Source organism: Papio anubis, chromosome 18 (assembly GCF_008728515.1).
Source record: "Papio anubis isolate 15944 chromosome 18, Panubis1.0, whole genome shotgun sequence".
Lineage (NCBI taxonomy): Eukaryota > Metazoa > Chordata > Mammalia > Primates > Cercopithecidae > Papio > Papio anubis.
The window spans coordinates 12,622,149-12,649,044 of record NC_044993.1 but is presented as its reverse complement, the minus strand read 5'-3'; the positions used below and the strand labels follow the sequence as shown (position 1 = coordinate 12,649,044).

The following is a 26,896-nucleotide window of genomic DNA, read 5'->3' as shown; positions in this document are numbered from 1 at the left end:
GGTGTGTGTGAAGGATCTGTTCATACCATACCTAGAGTGTCACATGGTTCATTCTTCCAAGAACAAATATCAAATCCCGTGAGTAAGATGGCATGATCATGTCTCTTGCCATTCTTTCCAATGAGGGCAGACTGCCATTGACAAAAGCTATTCAGAGACTGGTCTGCATGATGGTTGATCAATAATCCTCCCTATGGGAAACCCACACAAATCAAAGTGTGAATTTGTCACAGAGATGAGAATGCTGAATCATTCCATTTGTACAGGCAAACACAGAAACTTATTTCTAGGGAAAAAGATCACTAGAGGAAAACACTTGAGCTAAGGTAGGAGACGGGAAAATATCTATTTTAGGTAAATGCTCACAATATTTAAAGCAACTACAAAGTTTCTCTAGTGTGGTTTATGATTGATTATAGTTCTACAAAAAATAACCTGGCATCACTTAGAACACCTTTGTTCATCTCATCTGGTACTACCTTTATAAAACCGTTACAACTTTTAAAACAGGATAATAAATTAATGGTGATGAAGTTCAATGGCTTTTCCATAAAGCCTTATCATTATTTCCATAGATGTCGAAATTCTCAGCAAAGCGTCTGGCACATCATAGGTTATAGTCAATCAATCAATATAATGAAAATCAATATAATGAAAATTCACAGAATGAATAAACAAATGATGATATGATTCCAAAGGATAAAAGAGGACCTACCCTTAAAATAATCATCTGTCAAATGTTTGCTTAGTTGAAACTATTGACTTGCCCAAGTTGAAAGTTGACAGACAAGATCTTTAATTATCAGTTAATTAGGATGTGGCTGGCTTCAGTGTCCTTGGGCAACCTATTAGTAGGCTAAAGACAAAAGTGTCTCCTGATCAGCATGCATCCTTCCTATCTCTCTAAAATTCCAAAAACCATTTGACAAGCTGTTAACTTCTGTAGCTCTCCACAGCTGGGCAATTAGATCAATTTTTGTCTTGTCTGTGTCTTCCTGCTTTTTATGTTTTTTATTGGGGTTACAGAAGAAGAGGAAGAGCCTCGGGGGACTTAAAAAAATACCCATTTGAATGGTAATCACTATCTCAGAGAAACAGAGTTTAAACATCAAAACACTACAAAGCAGTGAGTACCATGTAATTTAACACTTTATTATATGTTCCAGTTTTCAAAATTTGCCCCATGTTTGTGTCTTGCATCTCACTGTGATCAATTCAAGGGCAGCTAAATATCCCTTGTTTATTCCCTGTATTACCTAAGATGGTACTGGGGAGACAGTAGGTTTACTACAATAATTTTCTGATGCCTTATTTTCAGTATATTTTTGAAATATCCTTCTGCGTCTACCAGCAATTACTCAGCATACCAAACTTGCAAAATCTAGCTAATGCTTAAATCTATGACCAAATTCACCTTCTTTGTGAAGCCTACATAACATTTATATTTTTATGTAACATATTTATGTTTCATATTTTTATATTATATATTTATATATTTAATACTTTATGTACCATTAATTATGTATATATATGCACATATAATATAAATACATTTAAATATAAATATTTTTCTGGTGCTTTAGTTTAATTATGTGATTACACAATCTTTTAAGATTGTACCTTGAGGAGACTCAGCCTAGTTTCAAATTTAAGGAGCTAATAACTAGTACATGGATTAGTGAACATAGTAGGTATTCAAGAAATGTATTCTGAATGGCAGACTGAATGAAGACATAAATGAAGTTTGCCACTTACAGGTTCTTGCTCCAGAAGAATTAGGCTCACCACAACCACATTTATGTCACTTCCAATAGTCCCATCTTTAAATAGGCCAGAAACCTGTTGGAACAATGGAAGTCAAACAAAATCTCAAAATGTTCAAAACCTTATGGGGGAATCAATCAGACATACTGACTGAAGTACACAGGCTTCAATTTTAACCAATATATGTACATATAAAGACAATTTCCTCAAAACTCAACTTAAAAAAATAAAACCACATGTGTAGCTATTAAAAGTAATGGCAGAAACTGCAATTACATATGCACCAACCTAATACATATGCTATTCAACCCATGCAAGAGAATTCTATGACTTCTATCTTCTTTAAAGAGCCAGAAGGTTTGTGACACCCCACCTTACCATGTTCATTACTGTGAGAATGTATGTGGTGACATTTCCCTTGCCATGCTTTTCCACCATTTTCTTGTCTGCCACCACAAGGGTTTCCACATTTAGGCCCTTTTGTGATTTTCCTGCTGATCTCCTGGGTCGCCCAGAGCTCCCATATTCATCAAACCTTAGATAGGTGTCCTCTGTGGGAGGCTTGGGAGCATCTATGATGAATATAAGAGCATTTGGAAGGGATATTAGAGAATATCTAGATAAGACCTGTTGAAAGAGAAACTGAAACAAGGGAAGAAGAGAAACTATGTAATCAACACTCCACCAATCCACTAACAAGTGATGCTGCCAGTGCCTGCCCGGGTGCCTTGCATCTAGTATGTGGTCAAGAAAGACCTACTCAATAAATGTTTGGATGCACGGATGGGTAGATGGATGGGCTGGACAGGATGGATGGATGGATGTGTGGATGGATAGATGGGCAGATGAGTGCATGGATGGATGTTGGATGGATACATGGGTAGGTGGATAGAAATAAATGGATAATGGATTAATTCAGTAACTCAAAAATGCTCTAAAAAGTTAAAAAAAAAAAACGAAAGAAAAAGAAAAGAAAAGAAAGGAAAAGAAAAGAAAAGAGAAAAGAAAAGAAAAGAGCTCTAAGCCAGGCGTGGTGGCTCACGCCCATAATCCCAGCAATTTCAGAGGCAAAGATGGGTGGATCACTTGAGGTCAGGAGTTTGAGACCAGCCTGGCCAACATGGTGAAACCCTGTCTTTACTAAAATTACAAAAATTAGCCAGGCATGGTGGTGCATGCATGTAATCCTAGCTGCTTGGGAGGCTGAGGCAGGAGGATCACTTGAACCCAGGAGGTAGAGGTCTCAGTGAGCCAAGATCATGCCACTGCACTCCATAAGGAAGTCTCTCGTTTATGTCCTCAAAAGAAACACCCAACCACACCTATGCATTTATCTTTGAGATACAGTCTCTGGATGACAGAGTGAGACTTCATCTCAAACAACAACAACTAAAAGAAGCTATAATTCTAGTTAGTAGAACAGATCAACAAAAATCAATTTTGTGGGGAGAAACTTTGAAAGTAGAAAATGCTCATTTTTCTACTCAAAAACTGCAGAAATAGTGTTAATCCTTTGGCTCTAAATTTATTATTTATGAATTCATTAAATATACCACGTCATACATTATTTTCTAAACAAAATGTAAACAGCTCTAACACTTTATACATCATTTTCTAAATAAAATGTAAACAGCTCTAAAATACTGGTCATGTCTGAAACTCTCATTTCATCAACACAGACTTTCACATAGCACATAAGAAGTGGTCAGTAAGAACTCTTTGATGTGATATTGGCTTAGTTATCGGGGAAACAGCATAGTCGGGGGTGATATTAAAAACTGTATTAAACACTTTTCATAACTGGTCAAGTGTGGACACCAAGTTAACAGAATAGATACTGGCCATAGCCATTGAGCAGAGACCCAGAAGTGCCTGCTGGGCCAGACATGATGCCTTTAGTTAATGGATAGCAACAACTACGCGCATTCCTGGGAAGAAAAATGGCATCTGGAAAGTTCAGGGAAGTACCTGTGTACTAACTAGTACGGAAATATTTTAGTACTATAACACCGGTCCAGCCATAACAGTGAAGCTAGCTCTCTACAGAGTAAAATTCAAAGATCAAATTATTTAGAGTTAAATTTAAAAACTCAGGTTGGCCATTTACGATCACAGTGACCTTGAGTCTCAGTTTCCTTATCTATGAAAACAGGTGACACCTGTTTATAAGGTTGCTGTAAAGATTTGCTTTGATGTCTCATGTCAAACATGTCTTACCACTATAAACATTATTACTATCATTAGTACAGGTTAAATTATTACTCTATACATGCCCCTTAATGAGGATATTTCAATAATACCAAAAACTCAAAAAACCAGTTAAAATGGTAGAAACTCTTTCATTATTCTGCCTGATTAATATCTTAGTGATACCAGTTCCTCTTCTCCATGAGAATAACCTTTTTCCGGCTGTGCTATACAACTTGGTACACACTTTCCACGTGTAGCTATTGAGCCACAGAAGAATTTAAAAGTTTAAAAAGCAATACTCGATTCAGGTATTAAAAGTCTTTTGGCTAGGCTCAGTGGCTCATGCCTGTAATGCTAACATTTCGGGAGGCTGAGGCGGGTGGATCACCTGAGGTCAGGAGTTTGAGACCAGCCTAGCCAACATGGGGAAACCCTGTCTCTACCAAAAACACAAAAATTAGCTGGGTATGGTGGCATGTGCCTATAATCCCAGTTAGTGGGGAGGCTGAGGCAGGAGAATTGCTTGAACCTGGGGGATGGAGGTTGCGGTGAGCTGAGATTGCGCCACTTCACTCCAGCTTGGGCGAAAGAGTGAAACTGTCTCAAAAAAAAAAAACAAACAAACAAAAAACAAGCAAAACAAGAAAAAAGAAAATGCTTTAAGTATGTCCCAAACAACTTGAGTATGCAAATCTACTTTTTTGACCTTAATTTTATGCAAGTTAAATGAAGATTAAGTATTTCCAGTAAAAATTTATCATCTGAATTGACAGGTTTAAGTGCTGTACGTTTAAAATAAACACTGGATTTCCAAAACTTATTAGGAAAAAATAATGTAAATCTCTCACTAATCATTTGTTATACTGATTACATGTTGAGATAATATTTTGTATATGTTGCATTAAATAAAATGGTATTAAAATTCATTTACCCTTTTTTTTAACTTTTAAAACTTGTGGCTATTAGAAAATGTAAAATTGTATTTAGGGCTTGTGTTACATTTCTATTGGACATCGCCGGTCTGGAAACAGCTGAAGGTTGTACCAAGGTCACAAACCATGCTCAAGGATACCTGTGTTTCACAGCTACCTCCCTCACATGCTAATATTCTTGTTTCTGGAAGTCTCTCCTTTACGTCTTCAAAAGACACATCCAATCACACCTAGACATTTACCTCTCATTTCTTTTGTCATTGGAAATCTAGATACTTTTCTTAGGAGCACAGAAATCAAGATAAGATTGGGATCTATGGCATGAAAGTAGGAGATACTAAAAGAGTAAAAGAAAAACCATATCTAAATATTTCCTAGTTTAACCTAGATTAATTGATCATTCAGCATTTGCCTGAGAGAGATCATTACTGGTCCTACGCCAAGACAGATGCTCAGGGTAGCCCCATTTTGACTTGCAAAGCTTGTACACCCAACAGCTCTCAGGAAAACCCGTTGAGGCCCACATAAGAACAGAACAAGAAAAAGTTTCCTTACATACATTTCTTGCGTCGTCCACAAAAATGCTGCTTTTGCAACCTTCGATGGTGATACTCTGTCTCTTGACTCTGAGATGCATGGGGAATGTGACTTGGGGAGTAACCAGGATAATTCCGGCCGGAGCTGGGGTAGCCACGGTACCGCTGGACCTTCTCCTCTGCTGTCCTTTTGTACAGTACGTGAGGATGGTGACCCACAGGGGAGCTGTAGTTGTGTTCCTGGGCCAGGAGCTGAGGTAACGGCGAGATGAGGAATTCATTTTTTCGTGTCCTTATTAAACCTGACTAAAAAGCCAAACACAAAGCAAATAGTCATGATTCCATGCCTCCCTGTGCCAAGGGTTGGTTTTCAACAGCTATTTCCTGACTAATTCCTGTATGTGGGCACAGGAGCTAAAAGCTTCACACATATTGCCTCATTTTTATCTGCATCATTACAACAAGTTGCTATTATTACTGAGACAGGGTCTCACTTTAAAACCCAGGCTGGAGAGCAGTGATGCAAACATGGCCCACTGCAGCCTTGACCTGCCAGGCTCAAGTGATCCTTCCAGCTCAGCCTCCCGAGTAACTGAGACTACAGGCACGTGCCACCATGGCCGGATAATTTTTATATTTCTTATAGAAACGGGGTCTATGTGGCCCAGGTTGGTTTTGAACTCTTGGCCTCCCAAAGTGCTGGGACTACAGGCATGAGCTACCGCACCTGGCCTGACAAGTTGCTATTATTATCACCCCCATTTACAAAGGAGAAAACTGAAGCTAAGATAGTAAGTAAGAAAGCTAGCATGGGCACCCAGAGTTTTCTACTTTCAGAGGCAGGGCTCACAACCACTGGGCTGTCAGTCCTGATGTTTGTGCTTGAAGGGCTGAGCCATGGACATCCAGCTACATCTGCATTTATAAGCTGGCAGATGCCATGCTCACCACTGGATAGAGTGATGAATATAAAAACACCTCTACTCATTCTCAAGAAGTGGTTCACACTTGATTCCTTTTCTCTCTTTTTTTTCTTTTTTCTTTTTTTTTTTTTTTAGATTAGGTTTCATTCTGTCCCTTAGGTTGGAGTGCAATAGCACTATTGTGGCTCACTGTAGCCTTGACCTACTGAGCTCAAGCAATCCTCCTGCCTCAGCCTCCTGAATAGCTAGGACTACAGGTACACACCACTACACTCAGAAATGGGGTCTCTCTATGCTGCCCAGGCTGGTCTCAAAGTCCTGGCTTCAAGCAATCCTCCTGCCTCAGCCTCCTAAAGTGCTCAGATTACAGGTGTGAGCCACCACTTCCAGCCCATCTTGATTCATAATTGCTAAACCAATTTAAAAAAAAAACTAGCAAGGATGGCAGAGGAAGGCATGAGTGATGATCTGCAAGTGGGAGTCTAGAGAATCTGATGAGTGGTGCTGCTATAATGAAGAGATATATTTACCAAATCAAGAAGAAAGGGGAGACCCTGGGAAGCCCATTCAATCACAATTTTGCTTTCCAAGTTGATGGCACAGTGTATATCTTCATATCTGATTTTGCAGCCATGATGCACTCTTGTCTTTCTTTCAGCAAATGCTGTACTCTATCTTCTCTAGATATCAGAGTTATCTTCTCTAGATATCAGAGTTCCCTGATACCCAAGACCCTGCTGGAGAAGTGTAGTCTGCAGACCAGTAGCTTCAGCCTCACCCAGGAGCCTGTGGGATTCAGAATCATGGGCCTCACCCCAAACCTGCTGGATCAAAGTCTGTGCTTTATTGATATCCTCACATGTTTATGAGATCCTTTGTATTTCTGTGGTATCAGTTATGTTGCCTTTTTCATTTCTGATTTTATTTGAATCTTCTCTTTTTTTCTTCATCTAATCTAAAGGTTTGTCAATTTTATCTTTTCAAGAAACCAACTTTTTGTTTCATGAACCTTTCGCATTCTTTTTTCAGTCTATATTTCATTTATTACTGCTTGGATCTTTATTATTTCTTTCCTTTAGTTAACTTTGGGTTTAGTTTGTTGTTATTTTTCAAATTCCTTGAGATTCAATATTAAGTTGGGTTATTTTGGGGATCTAAATTTTTTATGTAGGTTGGTTAATGCCAATGAATTTGAAACCTTAGAAAGAATAGAGAAATCCTGGACAAATACAGCTAACAAAACTGAATCATGAAGAAACAGAAAATCTGAACAAACCAATAATGAGTTAAGGAAATTGAATCTGTAATAAAAAGTCTCCTATCAAAGAAAATCCCAGGCCTGATGGCTTCCCTGCTGATTTCCACCAAATTTAAGGAAGAACTAATACCAATCCTTTGCAAACTATTGGAAAAAAATTGAAGAGGGGGTAGTTTTCCAAACTCATTCTACATGGCCCGCATCACCCTGATGCCCAAACCAGACAAGAACTAAAAAGAAAGCTACAGGCCAATACACCTGTTGAAAATAGATGTGGAAATGCTCAACAAAATACTAGCAAACCAAATTCAGCAGCACATTAAACAGATCATTCACCATGATCAAGTGGAATTCATCTCAGAGTTTCAAGAATAGTTTAATATACATTGATCAACAAACATGATGTATCACATTAATGGAATCAACATTGAAAAACATAGTTTTAATAGAGGCAAAAAATGCGTTTGATAAAATTTAACATCTCTCTTCATGATAAAAAATACTCTCAACAAATTAGGTATAGAAAAAGTGCACCTCAACACAATAAAGGCCATATATGACAGACTCCCAGCTAGCATCCTACAGAATGGGGAAAAGTTGAAAGAAAGCCTTTCCTCTAAGATCTAGGACAAGACAAAGATGCCCACTTTCACTGCTTCTATTCTACATAGTACTGGAAGTCCTGGGTAGAGCAATAAGGTAAGAGAAGGAAATAAAGGGCATTCAATTTAGAAAGGAGGAAGCCAAATTGTCCCTGTTTTCAGATAACATGATCTTATAAACAGAAAACCCTAAAGACACCATCAAAAAACTATTAGAATAGAGGAATACAGTAGAGTTGTAGGATGCAAAAATCAACACAAAAAATCAGTAGCATTTCTATATGCCAACCGTGAGCTATCTGAAAAAGAAATCAAGAAAGTGCCCAGGTGCAGTGGCTCACAACTGTAACCCCAGCACTTTGGGAGGCCAAGGCGGGTGGATCACTTGAGGTCAGGAGTTTGAGATCAGCCTGGCCAACATGGTAAAACCCGGTCTCTACTAAAAATACAAAAATTAGCCAGGTGTTATGGTGGGCATCTGTAGTCCCAACTGCTCGGGAGGCTGAGGCAGGAGAATTTCTTGAACTCAGGAGGTGGAGGTTGCAGTGAGCAGATTTGGTGCCATTGCACTCTAGCCTGGGCAGTAAGAGCAAAACTCTGTCTCAAAGAAAATCAAGAAAACAATCCCATTTACAATAGCTACCAAATACACACACACACACACACACACACACACACACACACACACACATATATGATCTAGAAATAAATTTAACCAAGGAGAAGATCTCTACAATGAAAACTATACAACATTGATGAAAGAAATTAAGAGGATGCAAATAAATATGAAGATATTCTGTGTTCATGGATTGAAAGAGTATTTTTAAAATATTTATACAAGGCTGGATGCAATGGCTTATGCCTATAATCCTAGCACTTTGGGATTTGAGACCAGCCTGGGCAACATAGTGAGACCCTGTCTCTACAAAAACTACAAATATTAGCCAGGTGTGGTGGTGCATACCTGTTGTCCCAGCTTCTTGGAAGGGTGAGGTGGGAGGATTCCCTGAGTCTGAAAGATAGAGGCTGCAGTGAGCCTAAATCATTCTACTGCACTCCAGCCTGGTGACAGAGAAAGACCCTGTCTTAATAAAAAAAATAAATAAATAAAAAATAAAACACAATCCTAACATTCATATGGAACCACAAAAAGACCCTGAAGAACCAGTGCAATCTTGAGCGAAAAAGAACACAGCTGGAAACATCACATTACTCAACTTTAAAATATACTAGAAAGCTACAGTAACCAAAAAAACATGGCGTAGGAATAAAACAGACACATACAACAACAGAACAGAAGAGAACCCTGAAATAAATCTACTCAACTACAGCCAAATGATTTTTTAACAAAGGCATTAAAAACATACAGTGGGGAAAGGACAGTCTCTTCAACAAATAATGCTGGGAAAACTGGATATTCATATACAGAAGAATGAAACTTGACTCTTACATCTCACCATATGTCAAAATCAATTCAAAGTGTATTAAAGGCTTAAGTTACAAATCTGAAATTACTAGAAGAAAACATAGGGAAAATACTTCATGACATAGGTCTGGGCAAGGATTTTTTGGAGACAAACTCAAAAGCACAGGAAACAAAAGCAAAAATAGAGAAATGGAATTATATCAAACTAAAAAGCCTCTGTACAACAAAGGAAACAACCAATAGACTAAAGAGATAACCCACAGAATTGGAGAAAATATTTGTAAACTATGCATCTGATAAGGGTTAATATCCAGAATATATAAGGAACTCAAACAATTCATCAGCAAAAAATAACAATAATGATCTGATTTTTAAGATAGCCAAAAAACCTAAATAAATACTTCTCAAAAGACATACACATGGCCAACAGGGGTATATGAAAAAAAATGCTCAACATCAGTAATTATCACGGAAATGCCAATCAAAACCATATGAGATACTACTTCACACCAATGAGAATAACTATTATCAAAATTGCAAAAAAATAAATGCTAGCATGGATGTGGAGAAAAAGAAACTGTCACACACTGTGGGCAGGAATGTAAATTAGTATAGCCATTATGGAAAATAGTATGAAGATTCTTTTAAAAAATTAAATATAGTTCTACCATATCATCCAGCAATCCCACTACTGGGTATTTATTCAAAGGAAGTGAACTCAGTATGTTGAAGAGATATCTGCACTCCAATGTTTATTGCAGCACTAGTCACAATAGCCGAGACACAGAATCAATCTAAGTGTCTATCAACAAACAAATAAAGAAAATGTGGTATATAGACACAATGAAATACTATCCAGCCATTAAAATCATGAAGTCTTATAATTTGTGGTAACATGGGATAGTCATCTTAGGAGATGTGGCATCGATATGATGTCTAGAGCCTGAACTCAAAGACAGAGTCTTCATTCACAAGCACATGTTGGGCACCTGAGTCCTGGTCTTGTTCTAGGCATTGCCATCAACAAGAGTGGTACACAAGAAGTAAGTGAAATGGTTCACATTCATGGCCTTATGGATATTATGGGACAAGAGAATCAATAGGCAAGATAAGTAAAATCTCACAACCCTAGAAATCCTTTCCATTATATCTTTAGGATATACTTCAGAGAAGCCCACCCTTCCAGATCTAGCACAGGTCATTCTGGTAGACGCTCGCATCTCTTATTTGGACACTTTCTATTAACATCCCAAATTCCACCTGTCCTATCCAGTAGGGTCTCCCAACATCAGCCAGAGTCCTCATCCACCACAAATCAACTTCTTCCATTTACTCTAGTATTAATCACAAATTCCTGGCCCACTAATCTCTGCATCATCAACTCCCTGCAGAACCTGCCAGCTTTATCTGTGCTCTCTTCCTCTTCTCACACCATTCTAAACAGGACACTGCTTTCACTTTTTGAACCTAAGAAGTTCTTTGATACTAAATGGCATTTTCACACATTTTTTTTTCTTTCCCCTACAGTCTTCTCCTATCAGTTCACTTGGCTTTCTGGTGCTCATGGCTGATGTCTCAATTTAAACACCATCTTCTCAGAGAAGCGGTACTCATGACCCTATTGAAAATTATCCTCTCAGCCAGGCACAGTGGTTCACGCCTGTAATCCCAGCACTTTGGGAGGCTGAGGCGGGTGGATCACAAGGTCAGGAGATTGAGACCATCCTGGCTAACACGGTGAAACCCCATCTCTACTAAAAATACAAAAATTAGCCAGGCATATACTCCCAGCTACTTGGGAGGCTGAGGCAGGACAATCGCTCGAACCCGGGAGGCGGAGGTTGCAAGCCGAGATTGCACCACTGCACTCCAGCCTGGGTGGCAGAGCAAGACCCAGTATCAAAAAAAAAAAAAAAAAAAAGAAAAAGAAAAAGAAAGAAAAGAAAAGAAAAGAAAGAAGACAAGAAAAGAAAGAAAGTTACTCCCTTTCATGCAAAGGCATAAGAATGACGTAATGGATTATGAGGACTTGGGGGAAAGGGTAGGAGTGGAGGTGAGGGATAAAAGTGTACAAATTGGGTACTGTGTATACTGCTCAGGTGGTGACGGGTACACCAAAATCTCACAAATCACCACTAAAGAACTTATGTAACCAAACATCATCTGTTCCCAAAAAACCTACAATATAAAGAAAATTATCCTCTCTCACTTCCAAATAATCTCAGGCCATAGCTAACTGACTTTATATCAATCTTCGATAAGGAAACAAACAAAACGCAACCCTCTCCGCACGATCTCTCCCATGCAGTTTTATTGCACACTCTGTGACAGCAGGGGTCACCTCAGTATCGCTGATGCATGCCACGTGTTATCAGCTAGTAAATATTTGTTTCTCAAGGCAGGGCGTGGTGGCTCACACCTGTAAATCCAGCACTTCGAGGAGACCAAGGAGTGAAGCTCACTAGAAGTCAGGAGTTACAGACCAGACTGGCCAACATAGTGAAACCTCACCTCTACTAAAAATATGAAAATTAGCCCGGCATGGTGGCGGGCACCTGTAATCCCAGCTACTCAGGAGGCTGAGGCAGGAGAATCGCTTGAGCCCAGTAGGCAGAGGTTGCAGTGCGCTGAGATTGCGCCACTACATTCCAACCTGGGCAACAGAGTGAGACTCCATCTCAAAAAAAAAAAAAAAAAATTGTTTCTTCATCCCCAGACTTTTATCAGAATGGAGGTGATACTGAAGGCATGCCAGTATCAGAGAAGGAAACCAGACATAGGAAGTGACAATTTCAAGACTATAACGCACATGAACTCATCTATATTTCAGACATGAAGCCATAAGCATTCAGTGCAATACCTTAACCTAACCTCACACTCCCTGGGAGGAAAACCCAGCAGGAAGCACAGGCGGAATTCAGGTCCCTCATTCTCTGAGCAGGACCCTCTCTTCCAAGCCATGCCCTCACCTCTTTCAAGCTCCATGCAGACAAAAAACCCCATTTAAAGTCCCTCACTGAATAGAAGGAAAAAAAAAGTGAATTATCCCTGAAAGCCCTCCAGCCTTACTAACTTCCTTACTTGGCTCAACTAATATCAAAGGCTTAAGCCACTTAAGTGCTTTAACTGGACTAACCGGTTTGGAAGCTTTCTATTTTCTCCCTGCTACATGCAAACTACAGACAACTCAAATGCACAGAGAAAACTTCCACACTGAGAAAGCAATTTAAAAAATAGTAATAATGGGCATCCTATGTTGAAACAAACACTTTGTCTCACATAGCCTGTCATCTTCCTATTCAGAGTGACCAAGATAAAAATTTAGAAGAATTCTTTATAACAATACAAGAATTTTACAGTGCTACATATTAAAAAAGAAAAGTATTATTTTTCTGCTTTAGTTTGATAGAAAACCTTGGAATATAACCAAATAAATACATTTTATTGCATAAAAATATAAACCCAATAAACCCCAAAGAAACCATCTGTTTATTTGTGGAGCGTGTGAAGCATTTTGAGTTACCGAACACAAGCAACGTTCTGGCTGAGTAACAGTGAATGAGACAGATCTGTGGTCTCCCGTGGCTTTCAGTTCAATGGGAGAACCAGGGAGTAAAGCAGCAAATATCACAAATGGGAATGAAATATTATTCCTCTGTATAAAGTGTGAAGAAAAAGATGGGGTTTCACCACGTTGGTCAGGTTGATCCCGAACTTCTGACCTCAGAGGATCCGCCCACCTCAGCCTCCCAAAGTGCAGGGTTACAGGATGAGCAGTCTCTCTAAAGATATAAAAAATGCAGCACCACCGCCTCAGCCTGGGTGACGGAAGCGGAATCCACCTTTCAAAAAAATAAAATAAAATAAGTATGAAGAAAAAGAACAACGTTTGTAGGGAAAATAATAGAAGGGTGGGGAAGGGCCCGGGGCCTAGTGCAGGGGAGATGGAACATTTTTCTGAGTAGAGGCCTTTCTTGTGAGACCGGAAGTCCTCTTGAAGTCCCATGATGGGGGGGTGAATGGAACTGAGGAACTGGCTGATCTCAGACCCTAAAGTGGAAAGGGTGGTGAGAACAGGAAGAAAGCAGACCGCAGTGACACTGCTAAGAAGAGGATGGACTAAAGGGCGCCCTGAAACTCCTCCAATAGAGAGAGAGGCAGGAAAGACTGGATTCATCTGTTCTGCTGCTTTATAAGAACTACAAGGTGGGTATTTAAAAAGAAAGAGTATAATTGGCTCATGTTTCCTGATCTGTACAAGAAGCATGGCTAGTGAAAGCCTCGAGGCTTCAATCATGGCAGAGGCAAGGGTTTTGCAAATTCTTTTTGGTGAGTTCCTCTATCACCCAGGCTGGAGGGCAATGGCGTGATCTGACTCCACAGCCTCCGCCCTCCGGGTTCAAGGGATTCTCCTGCCTCCAGTCTCCCGGTATGGGATTACAGGTACCGCAGCCCAGCTAATTTTGTGTTTCCCCGAAGTAGAGGAGCGGGGGTCTGCTCGGCGTGATCAGGCTGGTGTGCTGGAACTCGGGATGGAGCGGGATCGCCTCGGGACTCCCGGGCTGGTGCAGTGCCGGACCGGCGTGCCGGGCATCGCTGGCGCGGGAGGACCGTGCTTTGCTTAGCCAGAATCCTCGGTGACTCGCTATGCATGAGACGCGGGGATCGTGCTGATGAGGTCAATCCTCCACCGCTTCCTCAACACTGGGATTGCAATCTGAAGATCTGGGTGGGGACACAAGCCAAGAGCTCCATATCAGGCCAGAGTCCAGTTAGATGTGGCTGCCAAAGGATGATGGTGGTGGAAGAGCTGCTCCCAACTCTCCACGCAGGGAACCCCTTTCCCCCAAGAGACAGAGTCAAGCTGAGGGAAAGGACTGGGTTGCGCCCCCTACTGGACTGTGTGTGCTGCAGGGTCAAATCACATTGCTTCTTCCTGCATTGTGTTTTGTCTTTTCCAGAAGATACAGAAATTCAGTTATGTGACTTAGCTGCTAAAGCTTAAACATTAAATTGATTCTGACTCAGAGTCAACATTCTATTTAAATAGTTTAATGTTTTATTCTTTAAAATAAAATAAAAATAAGTATGCTTTATTTGTGAACAGGTGTTTTCTATATTAGATATCAAGGGTCTAAATAATTCTTTTTTTTTTTTTTTTTTTTTTTTTTTTTTGAGACAGAGTCTCCCTGCAATGCCCAGGCTGGAGTGCAGTGGGACAATCTCGGTTCACTGCAACTTCTGTCTACCAGGTTCAAGTGTTTCTTCTGCCTCAGCCTCCTGAGTAGCTGGGATTATAGGTGCCCACCACCACTCCCAGCTAGATTTTGTATTTTTAGTAGAGATGAGGTTTCATCATATTGGCCAGGCTGGTCTTGAACTCCTAACTTCAAGTGATCCGCCTGCCTCAGTCTCCCGAAGGTCTGGGATTACAGGCATAAGCCACCTCACCCGGCCTCAAGGGCCAAAATAATTCTTAAAGTACTAATGCCAGGTATAAATCACACTTTATGAATTTTCCCTAAAGTTTCTTTTAAAATATACTCCTCATTGGTCTTATCACAGGCTTTAGATTTAACAGAAAAAGGGAGACTGCAGCTTCCAGATGTAACTGACAAATTTAGTGTTAGGATGAGCACACAATTAATTTTTAATAGTTCAGTGTGAAGAGCTTTAAAGATCAATGAAAATTATGAAGCTATAAATAAGCTTCCTGAAGGCAGGGACCATGTCTTAAGTGATTTGTATCCCAGTGTTTATACCTCTTTAATAATCAAAATTTAAAAGACCTAATGAATGAATAATGTTTGTAACAATAGAGCCAGAACTTCAAATAGAATGATATAAGCATATCTTAAAGAAGTATCTTGAAATAATAATAAAAACAGCCCCATGGGCAGTATCATTATTCTGTTTTTATTTTTAGTAAAGACTAATTGACAGATAGAATAAAGGAGCCCCAGTAGACTGCCTGGAAAAATAATAGCAAAGACATATTTGTGGTCAGCAATAATCAAGTTATTTTTCAATTTTTAATTTTTAATCTATCTGCAACAACTAAAAAATGCTCTTACCTCAGGCAAGATGTCACATTCTTTAACATTTTTTTTTAAATCTAAACAAGAACACTAAAGAATAAGTCATTGATTTGTTGCCCAACATGTATGAGGATACCCCCAAATGAGAAATCTCAGTTCAGAATAAGGGAAAGACTTAGAGTATAATCAATATGAAATAGAAATTAATGGACCAGGGGTTGGGGTGAGGAAGGAGGGAAAGAAACATCAGAAAAATTAAAGACTAAGAAATAAAGAAAATGCTGAGGAAGTCTTTGAGGAAAACCATTGGTATAAGGATGTTTAGGATTTTATTCAGTAGCAATGAGCTGGGTGTTATATATAGCACATGCCTGTAATCCGAGCACTTTGTGAGTCTAAGGCAGTAGGATCACTTGAGCCCAGGAGTTTATCAGCCTGGTAAACATCGCAAGATCCACCTCTACTAAAATAAAATCTTAGCCAGGTGTGTGTGGTAGCATGTGCTATAGTCCCAGCTACTCAGGAGGCTGAGGTAGGAGAATCGCATTAGCCTAAGAGGTTGAGGCTGCAGTGAGCTATGACTGCACCACTGCTCTCCAGCTTGGGAGACAAGAGTGAGACCTTGTCTCAAAAAGCCCTTCACTTAGGTAGTTTTTAGGATTAAATGAGTTAATACTTTTAAAGTGCCTCTAAAAAAAAGGCTGGCCAGCCAGCCCACCTGTAATCATACGTTGGGAGGCTGAAAGCAGGTGGTCCTTCATATCAGGAGTTCAGACTAGCCTGGGCCAAATGAAGTGAAACCCCAACTCTACTAAAAATACAAGAAAAAATTACCCAAAGCGTGGTGGTCGTGCCTGTATTTACAGCTACCGGGGAGGTTAAGGGCAGGAGAATCACTTGAACCTGGAGTGGCGGAGGTTGCAGTAGGCCAAGATCCACCACTGCCTCCCGTCCTGAGAGTGAGACTGCGCCTCAAAATTAAAATAAAATAAAAAAGAAATAAAAAGTACTAAAAATAGTGCTCAGCACATAGATAACCACCAATACATACTTATTAACATTGTAGTATTACATTTGACTGGGGAACAAGAAGGAGGGTATGGCCTTTTCTAACGAAGTGTGTTTTATATTATAGGGTTTCCTTCAATGGGACCTGGAAATTCTGAGAGCAGCATAAACATTCTTTCAGTTTCTTGAGAGAAAGAAACAATGAAAAGAACTAAGCGAAGTTTGAGACCTGAAAAGACACATATTGATAGAGAATTCTTTAAAAGTAACTGAAGATATAGACAGAAGAAGAAACATTAATTTTTCTACCTTGGAGATGAAAGTCAACCCAAGGACTCCTAGGTTTTAGTTTTGACGGTTGGTGTGTTTGTGAGGGATGGGAAGAGAAGTGATGACCAATAGCAGAATTACAGGCTGCTTCTCTCATGAGGCCCCTTCTTGGGCCCTGCTCCCACCCAACCATAGGTTCACCAGTCTCAAATGTTTGCTCAGCCTTGATCCACCTTCTGAAGGCTCAATGCCTCTTATCCTCTGCTCACTGAAAAGCATTGACAATCTCTTTTGGTTTTGGCTAGCATCATTAGGGAGAACATGACCTTCCACTGGCAAAGAGTAAAATATGAATGGGTATTGCTGGAGGGAACTAAGCAAAATGGACTTTATGGAGATGTGGCAGAATAGACTGACCGTTTAGGTTTTTTCAGCTTATATGCTGGCCATCTGTTTATTTATTTTATTTTATTTAGTTATTTATTTATTTCCTTTATTTTTATTTTTATTTTTATTTTGAGATGGAGTCTCACTCACCTTGTAGGCTGGAATGCAGTGGCACGATCTTGGCTCACTGCAAGCTCACGGGTTCATGGTCCTGCCTCAGCCTCGGTAGCTGGGACTACAGAGCCTGTGGCTGATTTTTGTATTTTTAGTAGAGACCAAGGGTTTCACTGTATGTGGCAGGAGTTAGTCTTGATCTGCAGCCTGTTGATCCATACCATCTGCGGCCTCCCAAAAGTGCTGGATTATTGGCGTGGCTGCAGCGCCTGGCTATTTATTTTATTTTATTTATTTTTTTGAGCCCGATCTCTCCAGCTCTGTCACCAGGCTGGTGCGATGGCAGCAGTGCCCAGCTCACTGCAACCTCCACCTCCCAGGTTCAAGCGATTCTCCTGCCTCAGCCTCCTGAGTAGCTGGAACTACAAGTGCGTGCCACCACACTTGGCTAATATTTTGTATTTTTTGGTAGAGACGGGGTTTTACCATGTTGGCCACGGTGGTCTCAAACTCCTGACCTCAAGTAATCCATCCACCTCAGCCTCTCAAAGTGCTGACATTAAAGGTGTGAGCCACCGTGTCTGGCCCTATCTGTTTTAAGATGAGACAGGTAAAGGCCCACCCCTTCCCAGTGAACACCTGAGTACTCCAAGGTCACTCCACAGATGCTCACTGCGTCCTCTCCACCTGTGGTTCATGCAGCTGCATCATGAACAAGCATCACTGGGCAAAGTTGATTTGTCCAAGCAATCCCGATCTCCTAGCTAGGCAGGTAGAGTAATCCCTGTGACTTTCTGAGTCATGCTGATAATGGCAGACTAGAAAAAAGGTTCCAAAAATCTTGCTGTGAGGTCCTCAGAAATGTTTGACTTTCTTCTCTTCCCTCACCTGGGATGTTCAGCGACTGCAAATACTCCAACAGGCTCAAAATGAATTATCCTTTCACTTTACTCACTAACCCAGTGGGGCTCCAGAACAACATTAACTAACATGGCTTTGACTATATACAATGGTTTATGCTCCGGACACAGAGATGAACAGATTCAGTCTCTGTCTTCAAAGCCCTTCAACAATAATCGTCTGTACGGATGTAGATGTCATTCTAGCAGCTCTTAATAGATACTAATAACATATTGATGAAATTTATTTAGCTAATTATAATTTCTACTGAAATAAACACGTAGTGACTTCAACAGCCCAAATCCCATGAGACCAGAATACAGCGTCATGGCTGTATTCACAACTCCATATTGGTTTGGAAAGTATAAGCAGATTCTGTCCAAGTTATGCCTGTGCCTATTCTCAAAAGAGTATGTACCTCTAACAAACTCTTTTTAAGTTCTATGTACCAATATCAAAATGGTTGATATTAACATCTATTGCATACATTTTAATATAAATTAAAAAATTAAATGTAAAAATGTTAAAATGCATATAGTTTATAAGCAGCCACAACCTATGTTTCAGCATTTATAAATTAACCTCAGTGGTTTAATCATAATCAACAGATGTTGGTAAGTCCCCTTCCCACTTATTCTCCCCGTCTTCCTTTAACACATCCATCTGGGGGTCAGTGTTTCCTACACACCAGACACTACACATAGCATTTCATCTGCAGAATTTCAACTGACTCTCACTGCAGCTCTATTTGTTTTTTGCTGTTGTTATTTTATATTTTATTTTATTTATTTTCTGAGACAGGGTGTTGCTCTGTCACTCAGGCTGGAGTACAGTGACATGATCTCAGCTCACTGCAACCTCCACTTACTGGGTTCAAGCAATCCTCCCTGCCTCAGCCTCCGGAGTAGCTGGGATCACAGATGCCACCATCACGCCTGGCCAATCTTTGTATTTTTAGTAGAGACGGGACTTCACCATGCTGGCCAGGCTGGTCTTGAACTCCTAATCTCAGGTAATCTGCCTGCCTTGGCCTCCAAAAGAGCTGGGATTACACGTGTGAGTCACCACACCTGGCTTTGCAGCTCTATTTGATGGGTACTTTATTAACACCTCTATATCACGGGGCTATCTGACTCCATGGCCTGCCCTCACTCTTAAGAAATACACATTCTGTTCAGATTCAGGAAAGGTTCCAAAGAGGGTGGGGGTGGGGGCCAGCTGAAATGCTGGACTCTGAAGGCATGACTCTTTAAGAACAAACCAGTTTTGGGCTGGCATAATGGCAGTAGGTCCTAGCCTTCTGCCAACTACCTGCTATTCCTTTCCCCGTTTCAAAAGGACCAGAAGAACAAAGAGATGCAAGTAAACTCAGGTCATTCCCAGAAGTGAGGGCTGAGGTTAAGTGACATGAAAATCAGAGAGTTGGCTGGGTTGGGTGGCTCACACCTGTAATCCCAGCACTTTGGGAGGCCGAGGTGGGTGAATCACGAGGTCAGAAGCTTGAGATCAGCCTGACCAACATGGTGAAACGTTGTCTGTACTAAAAATACAAAAATTAGCCAGCTGTAGTGGTGCATGCCTGTAATCCCAGCTACTTAGGAGGCTGAGGCAGGGGAATCACTTCAATGCGGGAGGCGGAGGTTGCAGTGAGCCGAGATCATGCCACTGCATTCTAGCCTGGGTGACAGAGCAAGAATGTCTCTAAATAAATAAATAAATAAATAAATAAATAAATAAATCAGATTCCTCTCAATTTTCACACCAAAAGGTATGAAAAAAGAAAGTCCTGTGTTCAGCAGAGGTACTCAGAAAGCTTCCTGCATGGATCCAGACGTAACTGGCTCAATTGTTCTCTGGAACGTGTCCTTACTGGTCATTACCAATCTAGTTCAGATTTCACCCTGCAATGTTCTTATTCTCTCTCGTAGGGTATATTCTATGTACTTCAGGGCAGAACTGGACTACTCTGCCTTGCAACAGCCACGCCACATCCTGTATGCCAGAGATACTCCGCATATATTTGGGAGAGACATATCCACAATAATAGAAGATACCGTATCTTCCCCTGAGATAGCCAAATATGCCCTAACAATCAGTTAAAAGGACAGATACCAAAGCTGCATGATCTTTACAAGTGGTTTGGTCATGAAGACTTTCTCAATCTAGGGAAGATGAAGGAAAGCTGTTTGACACCCTTGTGCCTCATAATCCTCTTTGCTCCATGCTTATGAATGTGATCATTTCAAAGGAAGCTTAAGGGTATCATTTGGAAAACACATGACTGCCACAAAGGCTGTTGGTGAACTGTGAATGACCAAGATGACAGCTAGCATGTCTCGATTTAATGGAAACGAGACTTTCCATGAAGTTCACATGGGAACATGCAGCCAACCTTCCCCCTGGATCATTCCAGGCTTTGTTGCCGTGTCTGCTAATAACACTCCTCTTCACATGTTGGTATCCTTGGGAAGCGGGGGCCTGAATGGCTGGGAGGAGATGATCCTACCTCATATCCATCTAAGTTGTGTATTTTAACGTGAATTTCATGATCCAATTTTGTGTTCCCCTCCTCCAATCCTTCTTTGCTCCAAACTGACATTGGGGAATGAGGCATTATGAAGTTAAGAATACCGAAAAATTGCAGCCAACAACCAATCTCTTGAGCTGCTCTCTCTGTCCTCCCTGTGTTCTCATTCCAGTCTAGTCATGTATTGCCCCAAGCATAGACTAAGCAGTGGTCTCCTATCTCCTCTCCCTGTTGACAATCTCTCTTCTCCCTTGCTCCAAAGTTATTTTTTCCAAAGCATCGCTTTTAACAGGTCACCCACCACCATGCTCTACCACTGCAAGATGAATTCTTGACCAAGAGATATGGATTTCAAGCCACAGCAGCCCAGTCCCATCCAAATGCAGCATCTGGTAGCTTCTCTAGCATCTTCTACCTCTTATTTTTTCTTTTAACTGAATTCCAGTTACATTCGCTCCATTGCTCCTCTATAAATTAAAAAGCCAAGTTCCCATCTCAAAATCTTTTCATTTGCCATTTCCTGTGCCTAGAATGCTCTTCCCCTAGATAACTCACTTCATGTAGGTTTGTGTCCAAAGGTGACCTCTTTTTTATTTATTTATTTATTTTTTGAGACAGAGTCTCCCTGTCACCCAGGCTGGATTGCAGTGGTGCAATCTTGGCTCACTGCAACCTCCACCTCCAAGGTTCAAGCAATTATCTGCCTCAGCCTCCCAAGTAGCTGGGATTACAGGCACCCACCACCATGCCTGGCTAATTTTTGTGATTTAGTAAAGACGGGGTTTCACCATCTTGGCCAGGCTGGTCTTGACCTCCTGACCTCGTGATCCACCCGCCTTGACCTCCCAAAGTGTTGGGATTATAGATGTGAGCCACCGCGCCTGGCCCAAAAAGATGCCTGAGAAAACAAGGTTGGCTTTGTTTCGATAGGATGCTTCAAAGGCCACCTGTTCAAAGCATCCTATCGAATGAAACAAAGCCAACCTTGTCATTTTCTCAGTCAGCCTTTTTCCCCCATAACAGTCCTTATCATGACATGACAGTGCCACATGCAGCTGTTTCCTTCATGTGTTTATTGTTCATCCCTCCTATTAGCTCCTTAAAGGCTGGGACTTGTGTCTGTTCTGCCGACTTCCCTATGTCCATTGTCTGGCATCTGGTAGGAGCTCTGCAAATATTTTTGGTATTAATCAACTAAAAATAAAGCAACATGTATAGTGCTAAGGGAGACATAAAAACAAGCAAGACTTCAATGTCTATATTTAAGAACCTCCTCTACTTCTGGAACTAAACACATCCAATTAATCAGATATATCCTTTTCCCAATTCATCATTCTGATTTACATAGCCCCCCACCCCCTTGGCTTCCATACTATTCACAGCACATATCAAGGAGACAATTACTTCTCTAGTTCCTCTTTCATTCCCTGTAATATAAATTCTGGGCAAAGCAGAGTTGATATTGTATTTGATTTTGTGCCCTTAGAACTCAGATGGTACTGCCGTGACACTCAAATCATACTGACTGAATAGGGGAATATATAAAATTCTCTAAGTACAAAGTTAAGGCAGACCATCTCTGAGGATAGTGTTTGAACTTTTGTACAGTGGGGGAATGGCTGAAGGTTTTGAATGGAAAAGACATAAGAATCTATCTACATTATAGAAAACCCTGGCTAATACCCAACTTATGGGGCATTTCTACTGCCTGTAGCAGGGAGAATGTACTAACACTTTATATTCTGCCTGGCATTACTGTGAAGTATGACAAAAATTTAGACAAGAAGAGAAATGTATATAGTATGCTACATTATCTAACATCCAGTTCATCAGCTCTTCTTATACCATTTTTGCTTCAGATTTTTTTAAAAACTCAACATTTCATATATACTTATTAAAATATTGAAATATAACCTCTCCATATGAAATCAATTCAGATAAGGTTTTCTGGCTTGTTTTTCTGAGACAGAGTCTTGTTCTGTTGCCCAGGCTGGAGTGCAGTGGAACAATCTCAGCTCACTGCAACCTCCGCTTCCTGGGTTCAAGCCATTCTCCTGCCTCAGCCTCCCGAGTAGCTGGGATTACAGGCAGGTACCACCATGCCTGTCTCATTTTTGGATTTTCAGTAGAGACAAGGTGTCATCATGTTGACCAGGCTGGTCTCGAACTCCTGACCTCAAGTGATCCACCCACCTCAGCCTCCTAAAGTGTTGGGATTACAGGCGTGAGCCACCATGCCTGGCCGTAGATAAGTATTTTGATATAAGATTAGTATCCCTTGTCACCAAAAGTCTAACTCCCTATTTAAATTATCATTATCCAAATGTATTTGGTTTCTAAGTGGGGATAGTAAGGAATTTATACTTGATTCTCAATGCATGTTTGCTGAAAATAGTGACTTTCTACGAAGGAACAGTTGACTTGCATTCTGTAACTAAGCTGGTGCTGCATAAATAGATAAATAGCATCTGCCACATTTGCAAGACAGGGATTCCAATTTTTGGAATAAGTGATGCTCTCCCTTCCCAAGGCTGCTGGCTGCTGATGCACACTATCAGAAAGACACGTGTTTTTACTTGTTTCTGTGGTGGTAATGGGTTATGTCAAGCTTTCCACCCGACCCTGCCCTGCCTCCCTTGGAACTGGCAGCATTTATTTGTTAAACAGACAGCTGGAGCTGGAAGTCTAGGAATCAGCTGTTAAGAGATGTGATTAAGTACGCTACGTGGCATCAACCCATTGGGTAGCTGCACAGTAGAGCTGGATGATTGACAGGACTTCCCAAGCTCTCCCAGGGGTGGGGTGAAAGAGCCAGAGATGACCACCATGTTGGAAACAGCTGGTCCCAATTTTTCTCAGTTATTTACCTTTTCCTGCCCCTCCTCATCCCCTGCCTTGAGGTAAAACCAAGAAAAATAATCATAGAATTACGAGATGTTAGCAATTGTGCAGTCCATCCCCCTGATTTTACAGAGGAAGGAAATGGGATCTGGGGAGAACAAAGAATTGTCCAAAGTCTCAAAACGGATTAGTAGCAGAACATTTTTGGCTAGCATTTAGTCTTCCTATTTAATGAAGTGATTGGACTTGGTAACTCAGGGGTTATTCCACATCTGAAATTCTATTCCTTTTTCACTTGGGATGTAGGTAACTTGCTGTTATACAAAGTATAATTCCTGCACAAGACAGCAAGCTCCCCTGACAGCCTAGTGTACACTCAGCAGTAAAAGTGTTTTGATGTTGCTGCATAATGTCAGAGCCCAGTTAAGGGGCTCAGAGCTCATCATCAACCTGGCTGAACACCAGGCTTAAAGATGCAAAAACCTGTACCCAACTTGGACTTTAGAATGCACATTTCTAGCGTTTTAAAAGCAATCTTCTAAAATAGACTACAAACCTATACCTGCAGGCCCAACCTGGACTTTGATAGGTTTTGTTTGTTCCTCTCTCTGCTAACTTTTCCCTAAAGGAATTGGAGCCCAATACTGTCATGTCATCCAATTTTTCAAGAGAAGCCAGAAATTCTATTTTGTGTGTAAAACTGCTGGGCAGCAGCTAGGGAGTGGCTGCCCCATAAAGAAGTGGCATAAGCTCTCCAGTTTGTCAAAGCCCTACCCCTTCTGCATCCCTCGTTATATTACTGGTCTGGTGCCCATGAACATTTGACTTTGTGACCCCTGCCCTAATTCAACCTTACACTTGATGCACTTCTTATGCAAAAGTCATATCTTGCTAGCTAGGGCCTTTCTTTTTCCTTCTTTTATAGCTGCCAGATCACGTATCACAAAGCTAAGAAATCCATACATACCCAAAGATATTTTTTCCTCCTCAATAATTACATTTGCATGTAATTTATTACATGCAAATATGAGAAAACATGAGGAAGGCTGGGATAGAAGCATAGCTTATTTAACTTTGTGAAATCTGTGAGTTTGCAAATTCTTGGTGCCGTCCTGCAGAAACAAACGACAGAAGCCTGCAAAGGGGTAAACACTTCTGTTCAGTGAACTATGCTTGCCTTCTATAGCATCCAAAATGTCACTCCAAACAGATGCTGGGGATGAAGAAGAAAAGTCTGGGGGCAAAAATAGCAGAGGCCATTTGCATACTAATATCCTCCATCCAGATTCAGGTGCAGAAGGACATAGATAAGATAATGTGTTAGGCAAATGCATATGCGGTTAACTCGCTAACATGTAACAGAGAGATTAATGGAACATGTGCAGTGATTTCCAAGTTTTTCCTCCTGCTGTCATGGATTTTCTTGGCTCACCCAACTGCCATGCAAATTCTCTTCCTGTTACAAGCACAGTGTGGCAGGAAGACAAGTGGCTTTCTTGCCAAACTCTGGCTCATTTCCATCTCATGTCAGATAGTCAGGGGTCATGGATCACTTTACAATGTGTTTCAAAATTTAAAATGGCTCAGGTCATCGCTGTCATGGGATAACCTATATTTCATAAACCAAATATGTTTAGGCTTCCAGATTACCAATAAAAGCAGATAACCAGCTTCTTGGAAACAAACTCAAAATGCACTACTCAAGAGTACACACACAGAGGAAGCTCTATCCTAACTCTGGCCACTCATGCCTCCTTCCCTGCAAATTACTCCATATCCATTTTTAAAAATTTTAATGTAAAGCATCTGAATGCAAACTGCTTCTGCTGCCATGTCTTTCTTGTAATAAGGCGATTACAAGCTGAGTATCAGTGGCTTGCCATGATCACATTAAGAAAATCAGCAGCTGGATGTTGAGTTTTTTAATTTCTGCCAAAAAAATTTTTAAAAGTTTTGATTCTCCAATCATAGCTAAGGTAACACATAAACTGAGATGGCAGCCAATATCTTACATTTGTCCATCAACAAGACTGTGAGTAAAGCAACCTTTTCTATCCAGGAGTTTATTTATTTAACTGATGACTGCTGCCCTCATTTGGGTGCTGCAGACTCATCTATGAAGCTGGAATGAGAAAGACGGTGCCTGCTCCTGTATTCTCTGTGGTGCTATCTCTCACCACTACACTGACTCCCAACCCCCATCCTTTACTGCTTCCTAGGATGGCAGAGCTTTCCACTGTTCTTTAAACCTGCTAAACCTGTTTCTGTCTTTCTCTGGTCTACTCGCTCTGCAAGGCTAGATTCACCTACTCAGAAAGCTTTTCTTTTTTTGAGATGCAGTCTCACTCTGTTGCCCGGGCTGGAGTGCAGTGGCGCCATCTCAGCTCACTGCAACCTCCGCCTCCTGGGTTCAAGTGATTCTCTTGCCTCAGCCTCCTGAGTAGCTGAGATTATAAGCAGCTGCCACTGTGCCCAGCTAATTTTTGTATTTTTATTAGAGACAGGGTTTCACCATGTTGGCCTGAACTCATGACCTCAAGTGATCTGCCCACCTCAGCCTCCCAAAGTGCTGGGATTACAGGTATGAGCCACTGTGCCCGGCCAGAAAGCTCTTCTACGACCAACTCATCAAAAACACTTCTCATTAAGTTGTAATATCAGAAAACAACGTGATCATGCCACAGACTGGAACCAAATGTCTGGGTTCAAATTCTGACTCTACTGCTTGTAAGGCGTGTGACCTTGGATGAGTTACTGACTTTTGTGCCTCCGTTTACTGAACACAAAATGAGGATAAATGAAGGATACAGGCTTGCTCTGAGCACTGAAGGCATTAATATATATAAATCACTTAGAACAAAGCCTGCCACACAGTGAGTGCCTGGTGGGCCAATTTCATCTACTGCTTCACTGTCCGAAAATACTAGGTTTCTTGATTGACTGGTTGTTTTCTTCCCCCCAGGAATGTTCAGGGAAGCAGAAAGGAGGAACCTTGTATATTCTGGCCCAGTTTTTTAATCCTCAGATTCCTGGTACCAGGAATAGTATCTCATGCATAACAGCTTCTGAATAAGTGTTTGTCGATTTAATGACTAATGTCCAAATGGTACTTTTGTGTCAAAGCAGCAACTTCTAATGAAGCTGACAGCAGTCAACTAAATGAAGAAGTCATTAGGTGGA

The 26,896-nt window shown here is 40.8% G+C and overlaps 1 protein-coding gene across 3 annotated transcripts in view; it reads right to left on the bottom strand.

Moving 5' to 3' along the window:
- The window catches only part of ADAMTS18 (ADAM metallopeptidase with thrombospondin type 1 motif 18), a 151,370-nt gene that overhangs the window by 78,598 nt on the left and 45,876 nt on the right, over nt 1-26,896 (bottom strand). For 2 of the 3 annotated variants that reach the window (XM_021932191.2, XM_021932190.2), the window contains 4 exons: nt 5,446-5,728; nt 2,143-2,336; nt 1,756-1,839; nt 32-191 (listed from right to left, as the gene is read on the bottom strand). In XM_021932191.2, the coding sequence (XP_021787883.2) occupies nt 32-191; nt 1,756-1,839; nt 2,143-2,336; nt 5,446-5,728 (721 nt within the window). Of the gene's footprint in view, nt 1-31; nt 192-1,755; nt 1,840-2,142; nt 2,337-5,441; nt 5,729-26,896 lie in introns of all 3 variants that reach the window. The other variant, XM_009196904.3, reaches the window with a different exon arrangement.